The following is a 20400-nucleotide window of genomic DNA, read 5'->3' as shown; positions in this document are numbered from 1 at the left end:
GTGTAAGATATCATTGGAAAGCTCTTGGAAAGCACTTTCAAAATCAACAATAAAATTAGTGGATATCTCATCGTCACATTAACAAAAATTTGTGGTAGACAAGTGTTGAAAAAATTGTGAATTTCGAAATATCCAATATCCAGTAATTTTATTGTTGAATTTGATAGTCCTTGTCAAGAGCTTTCCAATGACACCTTACACTTGATGACACCACCTCTTAGCCAAAATATATTTGCAATTAAAAATGACGTCACGAGTGAGCAATTTTTGAAGACATGAACAGAATCATGGGGTTGAAGGTCAGACTATGCAACCCCAGGTGTCGAAGAAGATGACAAAGTATCAAGTATGATATAAATGAACAAGTGTGAAAGTGTCACCCTCAACGACCCTAATTTGACCAAAATATAGCAAATTTAAATTGCATGTGTAAATTTCTGACGTTTTTTCCGTTTGAGCGAGCACAAAAACAGCAATTTTTGAACGTCCACATCTTCGGCTATACTTGAACGATTTTTATAAAATTTGTTTTTCTGATATCAGAAAGAAAAGTTTTCCAGGCTTACCAATTTTCATGAAAATCTGAGATTGTGGGGGCGTATTTTAAATTTTTCTGGAGCACCTGACATAATCTTACCCAGCCAACAAGATTCAGAAAAAAAAAGATTTTTTCGAACAGCCCTACTGATCTATTCTGTTCTGTTCGATTAGGGCAGTTGTCTCTTGTACATGCCACAGAAAGCTGATCAATAAACTAGAAAACAATTATTGCTTCATTGTGCACATTCATTGAAATGTGGGAGTTACCCAAAGAGCAAAAGATGATGCGAAATCACAGATCAGTCCAGTAGAGGTAGGCTGTGATGCAGGAAGCATAGTTTCACTGCATGCTCATCCAGTTCAACTTGTCCTGCAAGGGCAATCTGTCACGCAGCCCCCTTTGTGTCGTCGATTTCCTGAGACTGAGAACTCGGAGCGATGTTCCAAACATTGGCCTCGATCATCGGCTATGTCGATATCGGTCGACTTCTACTACTTTCTGTAACTAAAGTGAACGTAGAACAAGACCATAAAACTATTAGGCGATTTTCACTATTGAATTGAAACAGTGATGGATATGTTGGGTCATGGCGATGCCAAATACCAAAAATATCAAATAAATAAATAAATATCAGAAATTTGAATTTAATGCGAAACTTGATGGTTTCTTTTTGATATCAAGTGTGTTGTATGTATGATCATAAGATCTCAGATGCATGAACATTATTTTCCTGCTGGTATCCATATGTTTCAAATCCAATACGTTGCTGTCACATTTATGACATCTTCTATTCAGATCGCCATTAGGATGTCCAAGGGATGTGCTCTCGTCCGATTCAAGACCTCACCTTCGACAAAGTTTCAAATTGTATCGACTCCATGAATGGTAAGGAAAATGCAAATGCAATCAGAATGCTGGCAATCCCAACGGAGAATTTGATGACGTGTATGGTTTTGACTGGGCTTATTTTTAACCTAAAAATGAACGATTTTGACCTACAAATCAATATTTTGACATTATTGACCGATTTAAAAAAATAATGTATACAAATGACGTGTTTTCCCACATAACGTTAGAATTGTCTTCATTTCCGGTTTGAACTCTCTTTCCTTACGAAGTAGTATGGCCTGAAAAAACTTTTTTGCATCGATAACTGAAAATTTTTCTAACTTTATTTTAAGAAAATCTGGCCCTATCTAGAATTGCAGAAGTTACACCACGGATTATGGTAGAAATAATTAAAATGTTTAGTAGCACAACACTTCTTGATATAAGAACCTCGCAATGTCCACGCAGTGTAGCTGCAGTTGGGATATTGCGGTACGTTGAGCACCATGTTGACCTATTTGTTTCATTTGAATGTTTACGATTCACAATAAGCAGACCATGGGCCGTCTACAACTGCAGGCCTATAAAGTAGGCTACAAGCGGTGAAATGTCAAATGACAAGTTCACAGACACTGCAAAATATACAAAATGAACGAAACGCAGGTTGCCAAAAAGTTATTACTTTGTAAACAATTTAGACAATTTTTGGCCTAACGCTACACATTTGACTTCTCCAAGTTTAAATATTTTGAAAAATTGTCCCCCTTTCCCGATTCCAGAATATGGTAATCCTAAAGTCAAGTCTATTGAAGAAATTGCTCGAGGCAAGTTGATTCAACACATCAATTTATTTGAGTAGAGTTATTTGAAAAAATTACTCGAGTCAAGTTGAGTCACCGGTAAATCGAGTCATAGCAACCCAGCGTGAAGCTAGGTAGACACCTCCGATTAACACTTGTAGAAAAGTGCGATGCAGACTACATGACCACCTGTGATTTTTCTGTGTAGAAACGCAAGCCCCTGAAGGTCTCAACGCAACAGAATGGAAGAAACGTGTGAAGATTGAAAAAGCAAATCGGGCCAAACTGAAAAATGCAGACGTACAACTCGATTATTTGCTGACAATCTTACTAGAAGTGTCAAAAGCTGAAGGTATGTCATAACCGTAACTATTAGCATACTTTTTCATTAAGCTAACTTGCAGCAGGGGTTTCTAACCGGGGTTCACACGATAACTGAGTTTTCTCAGCCAGATTGGGACAACTAGATCATTTTCAAATTCAAATTAGATTGGAATTAGAATGATAGCTAGCTAGCTTTTTTGTACAAATTATACTACATTTAGAATTATAATTATACTGTTTTTTTTTCAAATTAGATCATAATCACAGTTGAAGCTACACAATTTTTCAAAATTAGATTCAAAATTTAATTTATTAGGTCAAATTGAAAAAAAAATTGATATTGTTACTGTCAACCCCATGATATTGTTGAGCTGTCTTCAAAAGCGATGCAAAACAAATTTCAGTCAATTCCAACTTGTAGAAGAGGAGTTATTCGAGTTTTTCGTTGATAATTCTCTTATTATTATCCTTGATTTTTTTTTTATATCTTCCCCAGCGAATCGAAAATTTTAATTGGATCTGCGGAGCCTTATACTTGTCAGAATTGAACCAAATTTGGTGTGCAGCGTTTTTTAGGGTAACCTGACTATTTATTCACCGAATGGCTGCAATCCAGAGAAAAGGTTATTTTTGAACAGTCCGAATACAGTAATGCACAGCCATGAAGGAGCAATTAAATTTACGGTTAACTTGAACAAAGCAGTGTCCCAACTTAATTTGGCCAAAAGGGAGCAGAACAACACTGTCCAAAATAGCGGAGTCGAATGTGTTGCTCTTCTTTGGAAACGGCTAACATGTTTAGCCTACTCAATGAGTTCTTTGATAAAATGATGCCATCCTATTTCAGCAACTTCTCCTGTTCCAATTCAAAGATCGACGCGGTGTAGTTATCACTGAATCTCGAGTGATACGAGATCTGATAAATCCCTGCGTAAATATTAGAAGTTAGAAGATAGCTCTGATACGCAGTCATCGATTTCAAGCATGAAAAGTCGAACACGCTTTTGAAGCTTTGAGAAGTTTCAACATCAATCCTACATTTAGCTCAATTCCAACCAGTGGAAGCGGAGTTATTGCAGTCGGAAATTTGGATATGAATAATTGGTGTCGTATTCACGGTGGGCAGGTTATTAATTTTTTCATATCCTAATTTTTCGACTGCAATAACTCCGCTTCCATTGGTTGGAATTGAACAAATTTGTTTGGCAGCGTTTCTGTCGAAAAACTATAAATTTCATGGGGTGATCAGCAGAGTTGTAATGACTCGAGTCATGACTCGACTCGAGTCCGACTCGACTCACGATTTTCTGATGACTCGACTTGACTCGAGTCATTTATTCAAAATACGGAAATGACTCGACTCGACTCGAGTCATTCTGTGTACTGACTCGACTTGGACTCGAGTCATTGCGCATGACTCGAGACTCAGACGGCCAAGACCGATATTTCATTGTAATTCTGAAGCCAACACACTATTGGGATTTCGTCTGTTGGCGCTGGTACTTGAAAATGCGACCATAAACTGCTGAAAGTGAGGAAAATTGGCATATTATAAATGCGAACCATTCGATATCACCAAACAGAGCTATAAAAAGTGGGTTTACCAAGACTTCAACTGGAAACTGAGCAGTCAACACAATGACTTGGACTAGGACTCGAGTCATAATTCTATTACTCGGACTCGGCACTCCGCTCGCTGACTTGGACTCGGACTTGACTCGGTGGTGAATTGAAATGACTCGACTTGACTCGAGTCAAAACTATAAAAGTGAGATTGACTTGTGACTCGGAACCTTGTGACTTGGTCACAACCCTGGTAATCAGAAAGTATTAAAAAAAAATTATTTAATTTTTATATATTAGGCTATATCTAAATCTTTCATCTCTTGTAGCAACGCGGCTACTGATTGGTATTAAACCAAGTTTGGTGTAGTGAGTTTTTATAGCCAAACTAACAACTTTATCATGTAGTCAGTTGAATTTGAAAAAAAATGTAAGACTCCTTATACGCTGTACAACTCGTGTTTTTCTGCATGTATTTGTGTATTTGAATACGTCGCTGTCACATTTTCAATATATATTGTGTAGTTCGTCAGCAATTCTGCCATAGCCCATCAGCCACTCCAAGAGATGTGCTTACGTCCAATACAAGACCCCGGAAGAAACGACAAATTGTATCGGCGAGCTGAATGGCGAGGAAACGTATGTATATTAGTGAGGAGCGGATCGACAAATTCTCTGGTCCGGCTCCGATCCGGTTTGTCAATTCTTTGGTCCGGCTCCGATCCGGCTCCGGCCAAAAATTAAAAAGTCCTGCTGGAAATCCGACCTAACACGGTACGGTGGTTCCATGAATTTAAAAATATAGCTCGTTTCTTTTCGCACTGGCTTGGCGGTAACTTGCGTGTTGTTGGTTGGCAGTTATTTAGTTACAAACGTCATGCTTATCCATAGAGATTTTGGCCTTATCAAAGAAGTACTGATCCGGCTCCGATACGGTCCAACCAAAATTTTAAAAAATCCGGCCGGATATCCAACCCGGCTCCGGTCCATGCTCCGCACTAATGTATATGCGTCCATGCTAAGTGGTACTTTCAATCCACTGTTAACGGCGCTGCAACAAGACCTTTACTAACTATTGGATTTGCAAAATCTGTACGGTACTCATTTTCCAAAATTCGCAGCCACAACTAGACTATATTTTATAGAACTAACTATCTCTGATGACTTGAAACCAACTAACTAAAACAGAGCTTACTAATAATGGATAATACGAATTACTGAATCACAAACAATCTAAAAAATATTGGAGATAGATTCGGCATTACAAACGGCCAGGATATCGAGCTTGCGATGAAAGGGCTTCCGTGAATCAAAACCCACCACCGGGCTTAACCCCTGTTAGTAGTGATGACTCTTAGCTAGCAATGCAACATCAACGCACAATAGAACACCGATATCACGATTCACAGAACGGTGACACGTGTTTTATAGTTTCGCAACTAACTTATTCCTTAATGCAACTAGAACTACTCGCATTAAAAAAAATTGTAACTAGACCTAGCACTACGGGATAACCAGTAGTTAATGACCGTCGACTGACTAGATTCGTAGTATGTATAAATCTGGCTGCAACTGTGTGTTTATGTATTGTTTCAGGGCAAGATCATGGACGGGAGTGAGATTCAAAGCTATCAGTGTGCTTCGACAGAAGAAACTAAAGAATCAAAAGGAGGACAAGAGTAATTTGTGTCTCGAACTCCTATGACCAGGTACGTGAGAGCCAATATTCAATATTCAGCACAAACTTGTCGGTATTGTGGTGCTGACGTGCTCTGTTTATGTATTGTACAGGCTTCGGGATTGTGTGTAGGTATGTGTGTGAGTGTTAAATTCACAATGTACAAGGTTGAGTAAGTAGATGTAGTCATTGAAGCTGTAGTCTGATCTTGCGGTCATTCCAAAACAGAACGTATTATTTTCAAATCTTGTGACGTTGAAGTTCTTAATCATTTAGTGACAACCATACAGGCTCCGAGTCGCAAGTCAATCTTACTTTTATAGTTTCAACTCGAGTCAAGTCGAGTCATTTTTAATTCACCATCGAGTAATTCCGAGTCCAAGTCATGATATTATGACTCGAGTCCGAGTCGAAGTCATTGCGTTGACTGCTCAGTTTCGATTTAGTCTTGTTAAAACTACTTTTTATAACGATATCTGGCGATATTGAATGGTTAACATTTAAAACATATAAACTGATTTTCGCGTTTTGAATAGTTTCAGATTGCATTTTCAAGTACCAGCAGCAATTGATGAAATACCAACACTGTGGTTACTTCACTATTCTTCGAAATTGCAATGGTATGTTGGTCTTGGCCGTTTGAGACTCGAGTCATATCACTTGGTCAGAGTCATGCGCAATGACTCGCGTTCAAACTGAGTCATTATATAGATTGACTATAGTAAAGTCTAGTCAATTTCGACGACTAGAGGCTGCACGAGCCCAAAATTATTATAGAATTTTTTTTTTAATTTGGCACCACATATTAAGTGTCCGTTTTAAAATTCAAAATTTTCCATTTTTCACTCCACCCTAGTAGCCATTCCTAGTTCTAGCTACGGATTTTGAAAATATCGTAGTTCCGGTTTTAACTCGAGTTGCTAATTTTCAAAAATTGAGTGATTATACTTCTATTTCAAGTTACTTGTTTTGAAAACTTGAGTAGTTCCAGTTCTAGTTGCTAGTTTTGAAAAATAAGTAGTTCTAGTTCTAGTTTTGAAAATAAGTAGTTATAGTTGCTTGTTTTAAAAATTAAGTAGTTCCCGGTCCAATGGTTGGTTGAGTACGGTGTACTAGCCTGCCCCCTGCCATTGTGTGTTGAACTAGAGCCTGACTATTACCGGATATCTCATGAACTACCCATCAAACCGATAACTAAACCTTTGCTGATCATTCCGATGTAGCCGCCGATGCTCAAACTATATTTCATCTCGCTTCAAGCACACACATCCATTGCTAAGCTTGGACGGGAAATAAACTAGAAAACCAAATCAGGTCCTCTGCAAGCAGTGGTGGTCCGTAATGAAGTACTCAAATCTCAAATAAGTTTTGCGTACTAGTACTAATTACCGTACTCGAGTTGTTATGATTCAGGACTACTTACCAGACATGGGGTGATTACTTCATGAATGTAATCGATTGCGATTACGATTACTTCAGAATCACGCGATTACGATTACGATTACGATTACAGCAAAATCAGGAAGTAGTCGATTACGATTACGATTACATTTGAAAAGTAATCACGATTACTCACGATTACATTTGTTTTGCTTCATAGGACTATAATATTAAATGATATATTGGAAGACAATACAAGGATTGCGATGAAAAGGCTTAATGAGATATCAACTCTCTTCATGCAGCATGCGTCATTTGCTTATTACGTCATAATATACCAATTGCCCAACATTATAGGGGATGATTTATCGCACCCAACGATTTGTATTATTGCCAGGTCTTTACCTGCCGCACCCCAAATTCCTTAATAGGGTAGGGAGTGTGCTCGAAGGGAACTCAAAAGTATTTCGTAAACCAACATAAATTATAGAGTATTTTCGAGAATTTAATTATTTCTTGAAAATGTTCTACGAGCTTCGCGATTCAAATGTCTCTAGTACAGGGGTCACCAACGCGGACCAAATGAGTCGCCCGCGGTCGCTGTAGCAAATATCCAAATGAGAGATTTGAAAGTTGAAGCTGGTTTCATATGAGGCGCACTTGAACATGGGTCGGCCGACCGCAAGGAACATACGAACGCTATCGCTCGGGGCATTGCTCGTCTTCGCCCACGCGGCGGCTCAACGGGAATCTATAGCTAATATCCCCGAGTCTCGACGCGGAGATCGGCGCTTCAGCGCGCACTGCAGCAACGCAACTGATCCTGGAGGAGCTGGTGTGAGTCCCGGCGAGTGAGCGTTTTTTGTTCTTCGTAAGGGGCGGAAACCCGGCCCAGTGCTCTGATTGTCTTACTCTAAGTGAAGAAATCCAACTGAGCACGGATAAACGACGGGAGTAAGTGGTAACCCGTCGGTCGTCGCAATAATCAGTACACACTACACAAGAAGTAGCTTTTTGTTTCAAAACGGTTGGTGACCCGTGCTCCAGTAGATAGCTGGGTTTGAAATGCATACCTCTTCCTCTCAAGAAAAAACATGCGTAGGCTATTTTATGGGAACATGCATTTCGGAGCCGGTCATTACCGCGCCACGATCCCACAACACACCAAAAGGGATATGCAGTTTCAGCCAACACGCAACTCCACGGGATGTGATACTAAAGAAATGCCTTGGCCGAAACTTGGGGTATTCGTCCATTGTCAATAGCCGCGCTGGGTGGGCGTGACTAATAACTCGTGTCCTTCCAATCTTGGCCCACAATGTAAATGCCACCCGGCGCATCCACAAAAGAATAAAGCCATGACAATTTGTGTGTGCGCCTCACGAAAGATATTCTTTTAGTCTGCTACGTTTGGGCGAGTACAATATCTTTTGATTATACAACAGACTGGAGGCCGCGAATTAACAACATACAATGAAGTAATTATAACAACATACCAGATGATATAATTATGAATTACGTGCACCAGCTCTACAGGTAAATCTGACACTCGGGGCACAGAGGTTATAAATGAATAGTAATATAATGCCATTACCAATATTATTGACGAAATTCAGTTTTGAAAATTGACCAACGGTTGGACTGGGGGACGAATTGCTGTTTTGGTTCTGATTTTAGCTACAGTCACGCTAACATGTCTGGGTATATAAGCGGATGGTTATGGCGACTGGTCCAAATGCTGAGTAACAAACTGTGAAATAACGATTGACGCCCGTTTCAAGTAGTTATATGAGAATAAGATATAGTGAACATAAAAATTCTGCCTACAACTTAATACATAGGCTACACTGCGAGCTGCTGTTACGAGAAACGGCTAAGCACGGCTCGGTTATGATATATATCAGCAGCTGTTTATTTGTAATGCTTCGTTGTGGAAACTGCAATGTTTTATTCGACGAGTACAAAATTCCGAATCTTCGTCAGGTGCACGTTCGTACGTAGGCCTCCTGCTCGCCAAGCAGCAACGGTAAACTGCGTTTAGCTAAGCACAACCAGACATCAATACATAAGTTACTATTTGAAACTATAGGCAGAGTGGTGATCAATATCCTGCTGCGAGGTAGGGGCTACTGTAGTGTATTGATAACCTGATATACACCACGGGAGTGTTCTTACAATCACACTACAATGTTCATCGCATGTCTGTTTACTATGTGTGGTCAGTGTGGATACTACTATGCAATGACGAGCGGAGCTAATACTTCTGACGTAATAATGAGTAGTGGCGTTTGAAAACATACGTTTGTGCTATCGCTATCGTGGTATATTATCTCATTCTTGTTCACGAATATTCAGTTTATGTCATAGTCCTTGAACAAACAAAAAGTAATCGTTCTTTCACAAAAAAATCGATTAGATATGGGAAGTAGTCGATTACGATTACGATTACTTCGGAATTTTTTCGAATGTAATCGATTGCGATTACGATTACTTCAAAATGCTGTAATCGTCGTAATCGATTACGATTACTAATCGCGATTACCCCATGTCTGCTACTTACACTTCTACCTAAACAGTTTTCATTTTTCAGGCAAAACTGGCATTTGTCTTTCAAGTTACTTGTAAATTGCGCTTGAGTAGAATCGTATGATGTTACTTCTACCTGAGTAACACCGAGGAAAACCTGACCTTTTCAGCCTGTGACTATAGAATATAGATGAATATGGTCGGCTGTTGTGCTTTCTATAGATGGCTACATTTACTGAATCTACTTTATGCAACAACTCTTGCTTTTATTACAGTGGATTGCCATCAGAATATCATCGTACATAACATCTCATTTGAGAGGCTGTTCCTCCGATACATCTAAATTTCTTTCGTGAAAGACGTTTGCATGACAATCTCAACCATTCAGTCGGAATCTGACAAACATAAATGTTCAACTGACACACGAGGAGGTGAAAAGTGAGTAAATTATAAATTACATTATTTTGGCAAATCCATGATTTCAGATCCGAATAGTGGCGTGTTGTCAGCAGTGTTTGAACCAAGTCACTACCTTCGAGTCACGAGTCATTTCAAGTCATTGACATTGACTCGAGTCAAGTCAAGTCATCCTATTTTCAAAGGTGGCTCGAGTTAAGTCGAGTTAAGTCAAGTCACGAGTCAAGTCATAGTTCAATTCAAGTTGATTTTTTGAAGTACGAAGCATAATTACGTCATCGCATTTCGATACCGGTAGCTGTTTGGAAGTTGCCATTAGTTTGGAATCGTGGGACGACTATATCTAGTTTAAAATAAATGTAAAAAAAGGCTTCGTATCGCCCACGCATGCGTAGAACTGATAAAGTACTCAAATAACCGTATAGCCTCAATCTATACTTATCATTCAAAAGGGTGATTGCTCACTCTTACATGTCACACCAGCGTATCGAGAACAATTCGAATATATGCAAGATCAGCCATTTTTATCGACACTGTTAAATTTACATTGGACCGACCAACAATATAGATCACTTGAGAAATATATTTACTTGGATTTTAGCTGCTCCTTCGTTCATTTTCTTTTCGTGGTTGTTAATTTCGGTGTGTAAAGTAGGCCTACTCTATTTGAAAATTATCTCACCATCGTTTTGACATGTCTATTTCAACGAAGTGGACCAATTTCCAGGTAGTCCGTGTCGTATATTTGTTTCGTTTACTGGCGATGTCTTCATCCAAAAGCCACCCTAGGCTTGCATCAAGATGAAAACAGGTGAAAAAGACATCCCTGTCACGGGGCGTACCTGGAACACTATTTTTGATCATGTCTGTGTGACAAAATTGGTCACCGTAAATACTATTATTTCAATTTCAATTTGACCGACCTCAGCTTCCACTGGTTGGAGATGGGTCAAATTTAGTGTACAACGCTGTTTTAGACAATTTGACTAGTAAGCCGATGATATTTGAAAAAAAAAATTGACACACCTACAGTTGCCAGATCACTTTAAAAAAAGTCAAAAAAGAAAAGATGATCTATGGTTACACTAGTGTCCATATGGCAGTGACTTGTTGCTGATGGTGACTACAGTGTAACCTCAACACCACGGTCGGATGGTTATAATGTGGCCTATGAACATGCTCAACAATTTCTGACTTGAGAGAATGTAAGTGTTTCCGACTAAATATCTCAACATGTATTAGAAATGTGTCGGATAATACGGCCATTTTTTCAGAATCGCCTAGCGGGTCAGACTAAACTGTCCAAACTGGTGATCCAAAGTATATTGTAATACATGATGGCCCCTGGTGAAATGGTCAACAATAGTGGTAGGCATCATTGTAATACACAATATTAATAGTCATAATTTCTCACTGCAGATCGAATATATCCGATGCATATTTAACTTGCGATCTGGTCGTTCACCCGATGACATTTCGTCTCTCGTCAACAACTCTAACTTGAAGAAAGTAACATTGATATACCGGGATGAAAATGATATGCTAAAAAGAGTCGAATTGCAGAAACTCCAGGAGATTGCAAATGATCTCGATACTGAGTTGGAAGTTTTAAAATGTGAGTCATTGTGTGGTTGCATCGTATCTCAGATACGTTTTATTAGGTATATTACATGAGCGCGATCACTTTGAATGAAGGGGTCAATTCAGGTCTAATTCGTTACTAACGCTAGAAATCATGGGGCTTTAGTTTCATGCATGACATAGTGTCGTTATCAGGATTATGTGATAACGCGTGGTATTCATGAATTTTACTTTCATTCGAAATCCCATACTTAATACGAATAATTGTAGTAGGGAATTCAGGCATTATCTCTCATATGTTGCTGATTGTGAGCTTGCATATCAATTTAGGAGCAAGGCATCATTAACGTGGGTCAAAAGCTACTTCACTTGAGAATGTCAAGTTTGCAAAAACAAGTATTCCCCATATAAAAATTGTTGACGTAGAGGTAGTATACGAACAAAACTACTTGAGTAAGCGAAACAAGTATATAATAATAAGTACTACACAACTACTTCGCTGCTGATAGTACTTTACCATTATGGGGTGTGATAAAGATATATCGAGCTTGATAAGGGGACAATGTGCCAAAGAAACTTGTAAACCAATTTCATATGCTTATATACCTATGGAACAAATTTAATACGAAATGTAGCTTATTTAGGACATCTGGTGACCAAGCGGACTATGATCGGTTCTGAGAGTTGCTAACACGAGTTCATGAATGATTAGAGGTAGTCAAAGTAGTCAGAGTTAAGACTCATGTAGAACGACAAATAGCGCCGTAAGCTGCTGCTGATATACAAGTAGAAGTAGCAATTTCCAAGAAATCTCAAATTGACTTGAGGTGGAAGTAGAAAATGTATTAGTCTGAAATGTAGTGAAATAAATAGTTTCAAAAAGTAGATTTGGTCGAAGGGCCGCATACTTTCAGCAGTTAATAGGAGATATCTACTTTCGAAATTCCAAGGTATATCTACGCTGCTAATGCAAAATGACTAATGACACGGCAAGTGAGTGGAATCTTTGAAAATATGTTCATGCAGTCACCGTGATACATGTGCTATTTAAGGCGGCTCCTATAAGAATTTCACTGAAAACGATGACGAATACGCAGCTAGGAACAACTTGATACTTTCAAAATCAATATTGTATAAAGTAAGCACTTTTGACTAACAACTGTGACAAGAATTAGAAACAGAAGTAGTCTAAAATGACAACCCTTGATTAAGCGATGCAAGTAGACAGCACTACTTGAGCAGTCTGATAAAGTAGAGTTACTGCGTTATTGACCACATCTCTGCAGGATTCGTGGTTTTATGTCATACAGCATCCCACTTTTTATATTGGCGTTGATACGAATCATTTCATCATTCATGTGCATTGTGCATTCTTTTAGGTAGAACTGAATTATATTCAATAACATTGCATTAAATCCGAAATCGTTTTGTCCAACCTAATCAAGTAGGCCTACTATAAATTTACAAATCGATTAGAGTTACTTTCACTCATTCCCATATCTAATCGGATTAGCTATATGTAATATGCATTGTACTGCCGGGCATCATATTGTGTGTGATTTCTCCTTTCACTGCCCACTGACATAACTATAACATATTAAAACGACACTGCGCTCTAAATATAATGTTGTCTGAAATGAAAGTGGAGAGTGTGAAAAACATTTTGGCCGCAGCAATGTTCCCTTTGAAAGCCACCGCTTTTGAACGGAAACTATAACAAATAATTTCACGATTTTGCGAATCCACTCTATGCATCTCTATGTTATTGAGGTCACGTGTCATCTCTTTTGCTTGGCTTTATATCAGTGGTGCCCAACCTTTTTCGAATCAACGCCCCATTTTCAAGCACCACAGCGATCATCACCCCCCACATTTTGCGAACCGAAAAATGGGCGTACAAACTCTAATCACCGGCGGGTTGAATAAAAAAATCATCTTTTCGGCTCGATATCCAAGTTTTACACTTTCGCAGCTAAATTTTCGTGGGTTGACTAAAAAAATTCATTTCTGCGACTTGACTCCAATATAGCCGTTTTAATGCGCTATCGCCCACCTATTGTCCCCTTCGCTATTTTCGCCACCTTTGTCCATTTTCGCCCCCAATCGCCTCCTTCGTCATTTTCGCCCCCCTAGACCGCCAAATCGCTCACGTTGGGAACCACTGCTAGAGATAATGGTTTACGATTCATTCGAAGATGGATTTTCATCCCTACTTTGACATAGAATTTCACGCAACTTTTATTTTCATGGCACTTTTTGATCAAGTTTCAGCCATTACCAGATTGGACGCGAATATGGACGCGAGACAAAATTATACATGGATTTGTACTTGGATTTGAATGTATCATCAGGAATAGGATTCGGATTTCAAATAGTAGATAAGCGCAAGTCCATTACGCTTGTCATAACTAAACCACCGTGTATCGTAGGACACGATTCATTTAAATATTTTTGATGATTTCAACTCTCTTTGAACCTGATGACTGTTTCAAATATAACGCACTAGGCTCAGCAACAGAGCACAATTCATAGGATGCATACATCTTTTGCTAACAAGCATTTTAAGCTATATAACTTATTTCTTATTTCAGGGATCCGAGAAACGGATGCCTGGAGGCGACTCGACCGGGATTTTTATCGGGGGTGAGTAGATGTTGCGAAGTCTGACCGTTCTAAAATGAGAGTTGAGATTTATCCTTCCATTACATCGTCGATCCATTCCCATGCACATTCGGTCTCAAACAATAGCTTAGAAATATTGTGACGCAAACTGTGTATTATGAAAATTAATATATAATATTAACTGATGTGATGTCGGATAGTGACATCATAACGTTGACACGCGGTGCATCACACGTAGCTTTGTGGAAAAAAGACTTTGTTTATTCTGCAAGAATATAATAGCGCTGTCATGCATCATTTCACATCGAGTCGCAACATACTTTTCATATCAGTCCTAGTTTTATTGAAAAAAATTGAAGTTGTCAAATAGAAGTAGAAGTAGTCTAAACTAATAGCTACTTAACCAAGTAGTGTAAGTGGGCAAAACGTACTTTTATACTTTGAAAAAGTGGAGTTAGTTGGTTACTGACCACCTCTGTCAATATATACTAATGTTGATCTTCGGCAATAATGCGTCACTTCAATTCATGATTGTTTGCTGCATTCTGACCACACAGATTTCATTTTATTGGGAGAAATATTCGTTGTATTATGAAACTGAGATTTGATGAGATACTCGAAGAATTTATATGTCAATACGGCGTAGGTCGAGAATTAATGCGTTCGGATTGTTTAGCTGCTGGGGGTGAAATAAATATGGTTATTGGTCGTAATATGTTGTCTGATAATTTTTAAAGAGACTATCGAAATAGTCATTGATTAAACTCAAACAGAAGTTGGAGTGATCCCGTTCATTTTTTACTCGGGTGCATGTAGCAATAGTGTAAATGAAAGTTTGAAAAGTACTGAAGTATGTGCATTTCAAATATTATTACTGGGACTGGTTGTCGAATACTTTTCTTAGGTAATCGCGCGTGACAACTTACAAATTTTTCGTAAACTTCGTCTTGAATGTGCTCGATAGTTGTGCTGCAAATCGACAAGATTTCAGATTAATTCCCAGTCAGACTTGGTCATCTAGAAGATTTCCTGCTTTTGCAAAATTGATTAGTATTATAATTTTCTTTCAACATACAGTAGAATAAGAATTGACGCTACACAGTTATTTCCAATTTATGGTAGAATTATAATTACCGCGATACTTTTTTCAAAATAGAATAAAACTGTAGTTATAGCTATACATTTTTCCAAATTAGATTGGGATTAGAATAACTGAATCCGCAAAAAACTAGGTCATTGGATCCAGCTCCGTTACTATCAAATCAGAATGATAATAGCAAATGTCTGCCCAACAAGCTTGGCTCGTTTCGCACTACACAATTGTCTCAGTAGCATTTATAGGAAAACCAGAGATAGGGTTTGAATTAAAATTAGAAAATATAAATTAGATTAGAATTAGTGCAGAGAATCATTTCACAAAATAGATTCAAGTTACATTACCGGCATTTGCTCTAATTAGACAACTAGAATTATCTAATTATCCAATTCTGGCAGAAGTACGCTTATCGTCACCAAGAGTTTAGGCTTTCCATAAAATAAGCCAATAGCTACTTTTCGAGTGTCATTGATACTCGATATTGCTAACAGCACCGCAATTTCTTTAATCGAAATGTTAACTGTTAAAGTCCTTTAGCAAGTACTCCGTCCCAGCCAATACCGCTCCCGCGATACGATGTGTCATGTGTTGTCTGCAGGCTTATTTTCATGAAATTCGTGTACTGACTAAATATGTTACCGTATATTGTATTGTGTGCTAACGATACATGAGAATCGTCTCGCGACAATTCAAATGCCGAATCGTCCTGTAGATTCAATCCCTACGATTCATCCGACTCTGATCCCAGGTACTCTACAGCAAGTCAAATTCTATTTTGTGCATTGTTATGACATACCCCTGCAAACAGTTAATTTTCTGCTCATAGTCCGAATAGTTTGCTGACGTAATTGATTAACTGGGATAGTGATTTATTCAGAGGTATTTGTTTTTCAGGGAGTTGTGGAAAAGGCAGTAGATGCAACATTGCTACTCGTGTACAAGAGCCAATCGTCATCAACAAAATTGAGACGTGCAGAGCAGAATTACTGCGTTTCATTTTAGAATTCAAACTGACTATTTCACGTTCAATCGATGCAATTTCATGAAACTATTTCTAATATGCATTTTACAATTAAGTTACCAAAACAGTTGCATAAAGTTTCACAAATCCGCGAAAACGGTAATGTCATAAACGTCACGTCGAACCTACATATTTCCGAAGAGGAATGTTTTACGGCACAAATTACCGGTTGAATGGAGTTGAATGCGAAGGTTGTTTGACTACAGTAGAGTTCAAGCCGTTATCCTGTTCAATTGTTTGCTATTTTAAGGATTTACTCGCAAGTTGGGATCGACTCGCGGGATAAAATAAATATATACCATCGTCCTACACCTATAAAATAATTGATTATAATAAAAATTACATAAAAATCATATATACGGAAAAATGATAAAAGTGTTATATTGTTAGATCTGTACTGTGCAGTGTGTACTGTGTACTGTCTTTACGTTTTGTGTGATGGATTATGATAGAAATTTAATACTTCACAAAACCCTAAGAAAATATAAAATTAAAAATTTTGTTGAAAATGAATGTAGTGTAGTATATGAAATCCATTGTAATGTCAATTATGTATGATTCTCCATGTTCCATCATGATCTAGTGATCTTTCTCTATATCTTTAGTACAGTTGACTTCAGGAGGTGTTGAAATGTAAACTTACCGAGTTCAAAACTTCCATTTCCAAGATATTTCATGACCTTGATATTATTCTGTAGAATGACGGTCGCTGTACTTCATGCCAACGATTTTTCTTGCTTCTATGACCAATGACCAAGTTTTCTGCTACCTTGGTGTTTCTAAATGCTTCAAGCATAATATAATTGGCTTATCCCTCTTGAGTCTTGATGTGCTCGTTTAATATTGGCATGAGATTAATTGCTTCTCAATGACTTGATGCACCATAGTTGACTGAAAAATAGGCAAATTGTCCATCCATAACAAAGAGTTTCAAATATTCTTATGAATTTGATTCAATATTCCCATTTTACTGAGATATTATGATTTGCTGCTTGACATTCTATAAATTACTCTTACGTCCATTTTGACTAATTTGCAATTATACTGACATTATCCACAACTCATTATAACTCAAAGAGTATTGGTAATGACTCCTAATGAGTATCTTCATCTTACACTTAGAGAGTAGTGCCTGGAATTTCCATGATTTTGTGTTGTATTGGGCTGCGTTTTCATGTTATAAAATGTATAGAATTGATTTGAAATAAATATTAATCAGTTATATGAGCCTTGCATTTTCTTTAGTTTATTTTACGCGAATGCGTACAATTTGACAAAAGGTTGTGTAGCAATCAGGATAAATGCCAGACAATTGTTTCATGCGTCAGAAATTAATTCGGATGAGAGGTAGGTCGTAGACTTGGTGAAGATGTGAGGATATGTATTGTCATTTGTCGTTAAATGTTGGAATGTTAATAGGCATGCGTGTAGGGTGGAGTGAAAATGACTTTCTTTTCAAATTGAAAAAAGGGTCTTTTAAGTCCCGAAAAATGACTTGAAACTTCAATACAAATTGGTTTCAGGGGATTGCCTCCATTTTCCAGCCGGCATCCCCCCAATTTCTGCGCGAGAGGGGGTGAAATTGCCCATCTCGACAACCACTAGTCGTAGGGTCATGAAAGCTGCCAAAACATCATGTTTCTATCAGTCTTAAGAAGAACGTTTTGTCTATTGTGAACACAAAACGAGTTACAGCCAAAAAACACAAGATTTTTGAAGCCGATAAATGGCGGGAGTAACTAAGTTACATGTTAGTGTGATTTACAAAAGAACAGCTTGATAAATCGAACTCATTATGTGACAAAAAAATTAACTTTTTTTGACGTGTCAGAAAAATAGCCCTAGTAATGACTTTGAATCACGTATATTACTTTGAAATTTAAACTTGACTTTACTCGTGACTTGACTTGACTTGAGTCAACGTGACTCGGGTCGCCTCCAAAAATCGAGTGACTTGACTTGACCATTCTCACCTATGAAAATCAAGTGAATTGACTTGAATAGAGTCAAAATGTGGAATGATTCGAGATGACTTGTGATTCGAAGGCAGTGACTTAATCCCAACACTGCCACGAACATTAACGAGGGCTGCGTTCCAATATAACTGATGTTCGCGTGCAGTCATCACTACGGGTTTGTGCATATGACATGCAATCAGAGTACAAAAAACTAGTTGACAGTATTGAGCGGCCATGGAGGTCTGATTGACTTCAATAGCTGTTGTAAATAAATTCATTACATAATGTTTTTGATATCAATGCTTTAAACTTGAAGTTTGCATTGAATACAATTGATTTCTTGCAGAGGTAGATAAAATCTCGATTAAGGTAAAATATATATATTCTGTAATCTGGCCCGCCAAGTCCTTAATTTTCCCATATCCGGCTCACCGATCGGAGAGGTTGCCCGGCCCTGGCATAGGGCAAGTGCAAAACGATATACATACAGCGGTTACTAGGCAAGCGGTATCCTCGGTTTCAAAGGGCGTCATGCATCGATGGCTACTCACCTTTCTGGCAGTATAGTTCTTTCAAATGTTTATAATACGTGCCCTATTTGAATGTGGGCTTTATCGATTGATCCGACAATATCGATAGGTACAGGAGAATAGCATTCGGAGAGATGACAAAACCAAATAGATTATGAAGGAAATGTAATATCGAACTGCATGATGTTATATATTTGACGCCCTTCGTTATTCCGCGTGGTGGAGCTAATGTATCACGTGCATCAATGGCTCTGAGTCAAAACATGGAATGAAATCAGCTGATCGAGTGTTCTAATACCAGTTTTAGTTCGATTGGACGTTGGAGATATAGCTAATATGTTTCAGAGTACAGACTGACTCACTTATATTACTGGATAAAGCGAATAAGAACGACATGGTGATGTTTTACACCTGAATTTAGGAAGAATAGATGGATCTCCATGTTGCCGAATGGGCGAATACGCAAACCTAACCTAGCTTGATATGTTGATTGTAGACCATGTGCTGCATAGCATAGGCATACCGTTTCACGCTTCTACCGTCCACACATACAATACTACAGTCTTGGTATATCGATAGGAATTGAGGTTACCAACTCAAAATTGTGATGGCCTTTTGCTGGATGAGTGTGTTATGAAAGGTTTGGTCTGATGTGAAATCTTTTGAAATAGTAACATGACTTATTGATAGTCGATACCGGAACCCCGGACTCCGGAAATCGCCATCGACAAGAAAGAAGTGTTTATGTGTTCAAATAAGTTCAATCAATATGCTCGAAAATGTAATCCTGGTACGTTTAGCGTGATATATTTGGTGTGCCAAGACGGTTCTCAGCGTCTTGCTTCACACCTGTGTGTAGTAAGTATAGAGTCTTTAGTCTGCACGTGACACCGATTCCATATTGGCTTACAGCTTCTTTCATACATGATTTTCGAGTTTCCATGGAGTATCGATCGTCCGTTCCTGCCTCGCTCGAGAATGCAATTACTGAATATAAAATGATGCTACAATTCGGATCAAGTTCAACCTTGCCAAACAACCTTGTCAAACAGCCAGCTTACTGGATTGTTTGTGACATTAGGTAACTACTGTGTATATGTAATTTCATGTCAAATGAACCAAGGAGAGATTTGATCTCCATCAACTTGCAGATTTTGCTGAAATTCGACTCGTCAGCTTGTGAAAGGCTATGGTTGAGTAGATAGCTACCGCCTACCGGCATCCATTTTGAATGAAGTTTTCAAGTTGTCGCGTGATGAAAGCAAGCTTTTTTTAGGAAGATCTGAATTTGTGTCTGTATAAATGACCTGAGAATGTTGTCATGTTGTGTAAATTGATACATTCATCAAGCCAGTGAGAAAATATTGTGCCCTGCCCCCTTCTTAGTGCCCCCTTCCCTAACCCTAATATCCACCAACCCTAATCTTGGGATAACCCAACCCCAACTTTGACTCTAACACACCTCCAATCCCCCTTTCCTCAAACCTTAGTATCGAAACCTCAATAAACCGCACCTCCAATCCCCCAACCCTACT

The 20400-nt window shown here is 38.4% G+C and overlaps 2 protein-coding genes across 9 annotated transcripts in view; both read left to right on the top strand.

Moving 5' to 3' along the window:
* Positions 1-20400, top strand: part of LOC145452026 (uncharacterized) — a 289897-nt gene that overhangs the window by 57345 nt on the left and 212152 nt on the right. The gene's annotated exons all lie outside the window — the stretch shown is intronic.
* LOC145443518 (uncharacterized) overlaps positions 1-20400 on the top strand; it is a 216646-nt gene that overhangs the window by 51818 nt on the left and 144428 nt on the right. For 5 of the 8 annotated variants that reach the window (XM_080321914.1, XM_080321855.1, XM_080321761.1 and 2 more), the window contains 3 exons: positions 10713-11672; positions 14230-14281; positions 16251-17604. Coding sequence is in view for 3 of the 8 variants with exons in the window: in XM_080321553.1 (XP_080177679.1) it covers positions 14230-14281; positions 16251-16272 (74 nt within the window). In the remaining 5 variants the exon portion in view is untranslated. Of the gene's footprint in view, positions 1-10712; positions 11673-14229; positions 14282-16250; positions 17605-20400 lie in introns of those variants that run through there. The other 3 variants (XM_080321553.1, XM_080321618.1, XM_080321495.1) reach the window with 3 other exon arrangements.

This window comes from Botryllus schlosseri, chromosome 1 (genome assembly GCF_051294905.1).
Source record: "Botryllus schlosseri isolate E-star chromosome 1, Bs_hap1, whole genome shotgun sequence".
Taxonomy (NCBI): Eukaryota; Metazoa; Chordata; class Ascidiacea; order Stolidobranchia; family Styelidae; genus Botryllus; species Botryllus schlosseri.
The sequence above is the reverse complement of the archived record's forward strand: the minus strand, read 5'-3'. Positions and strand labels throughout refer to the sequence as shown.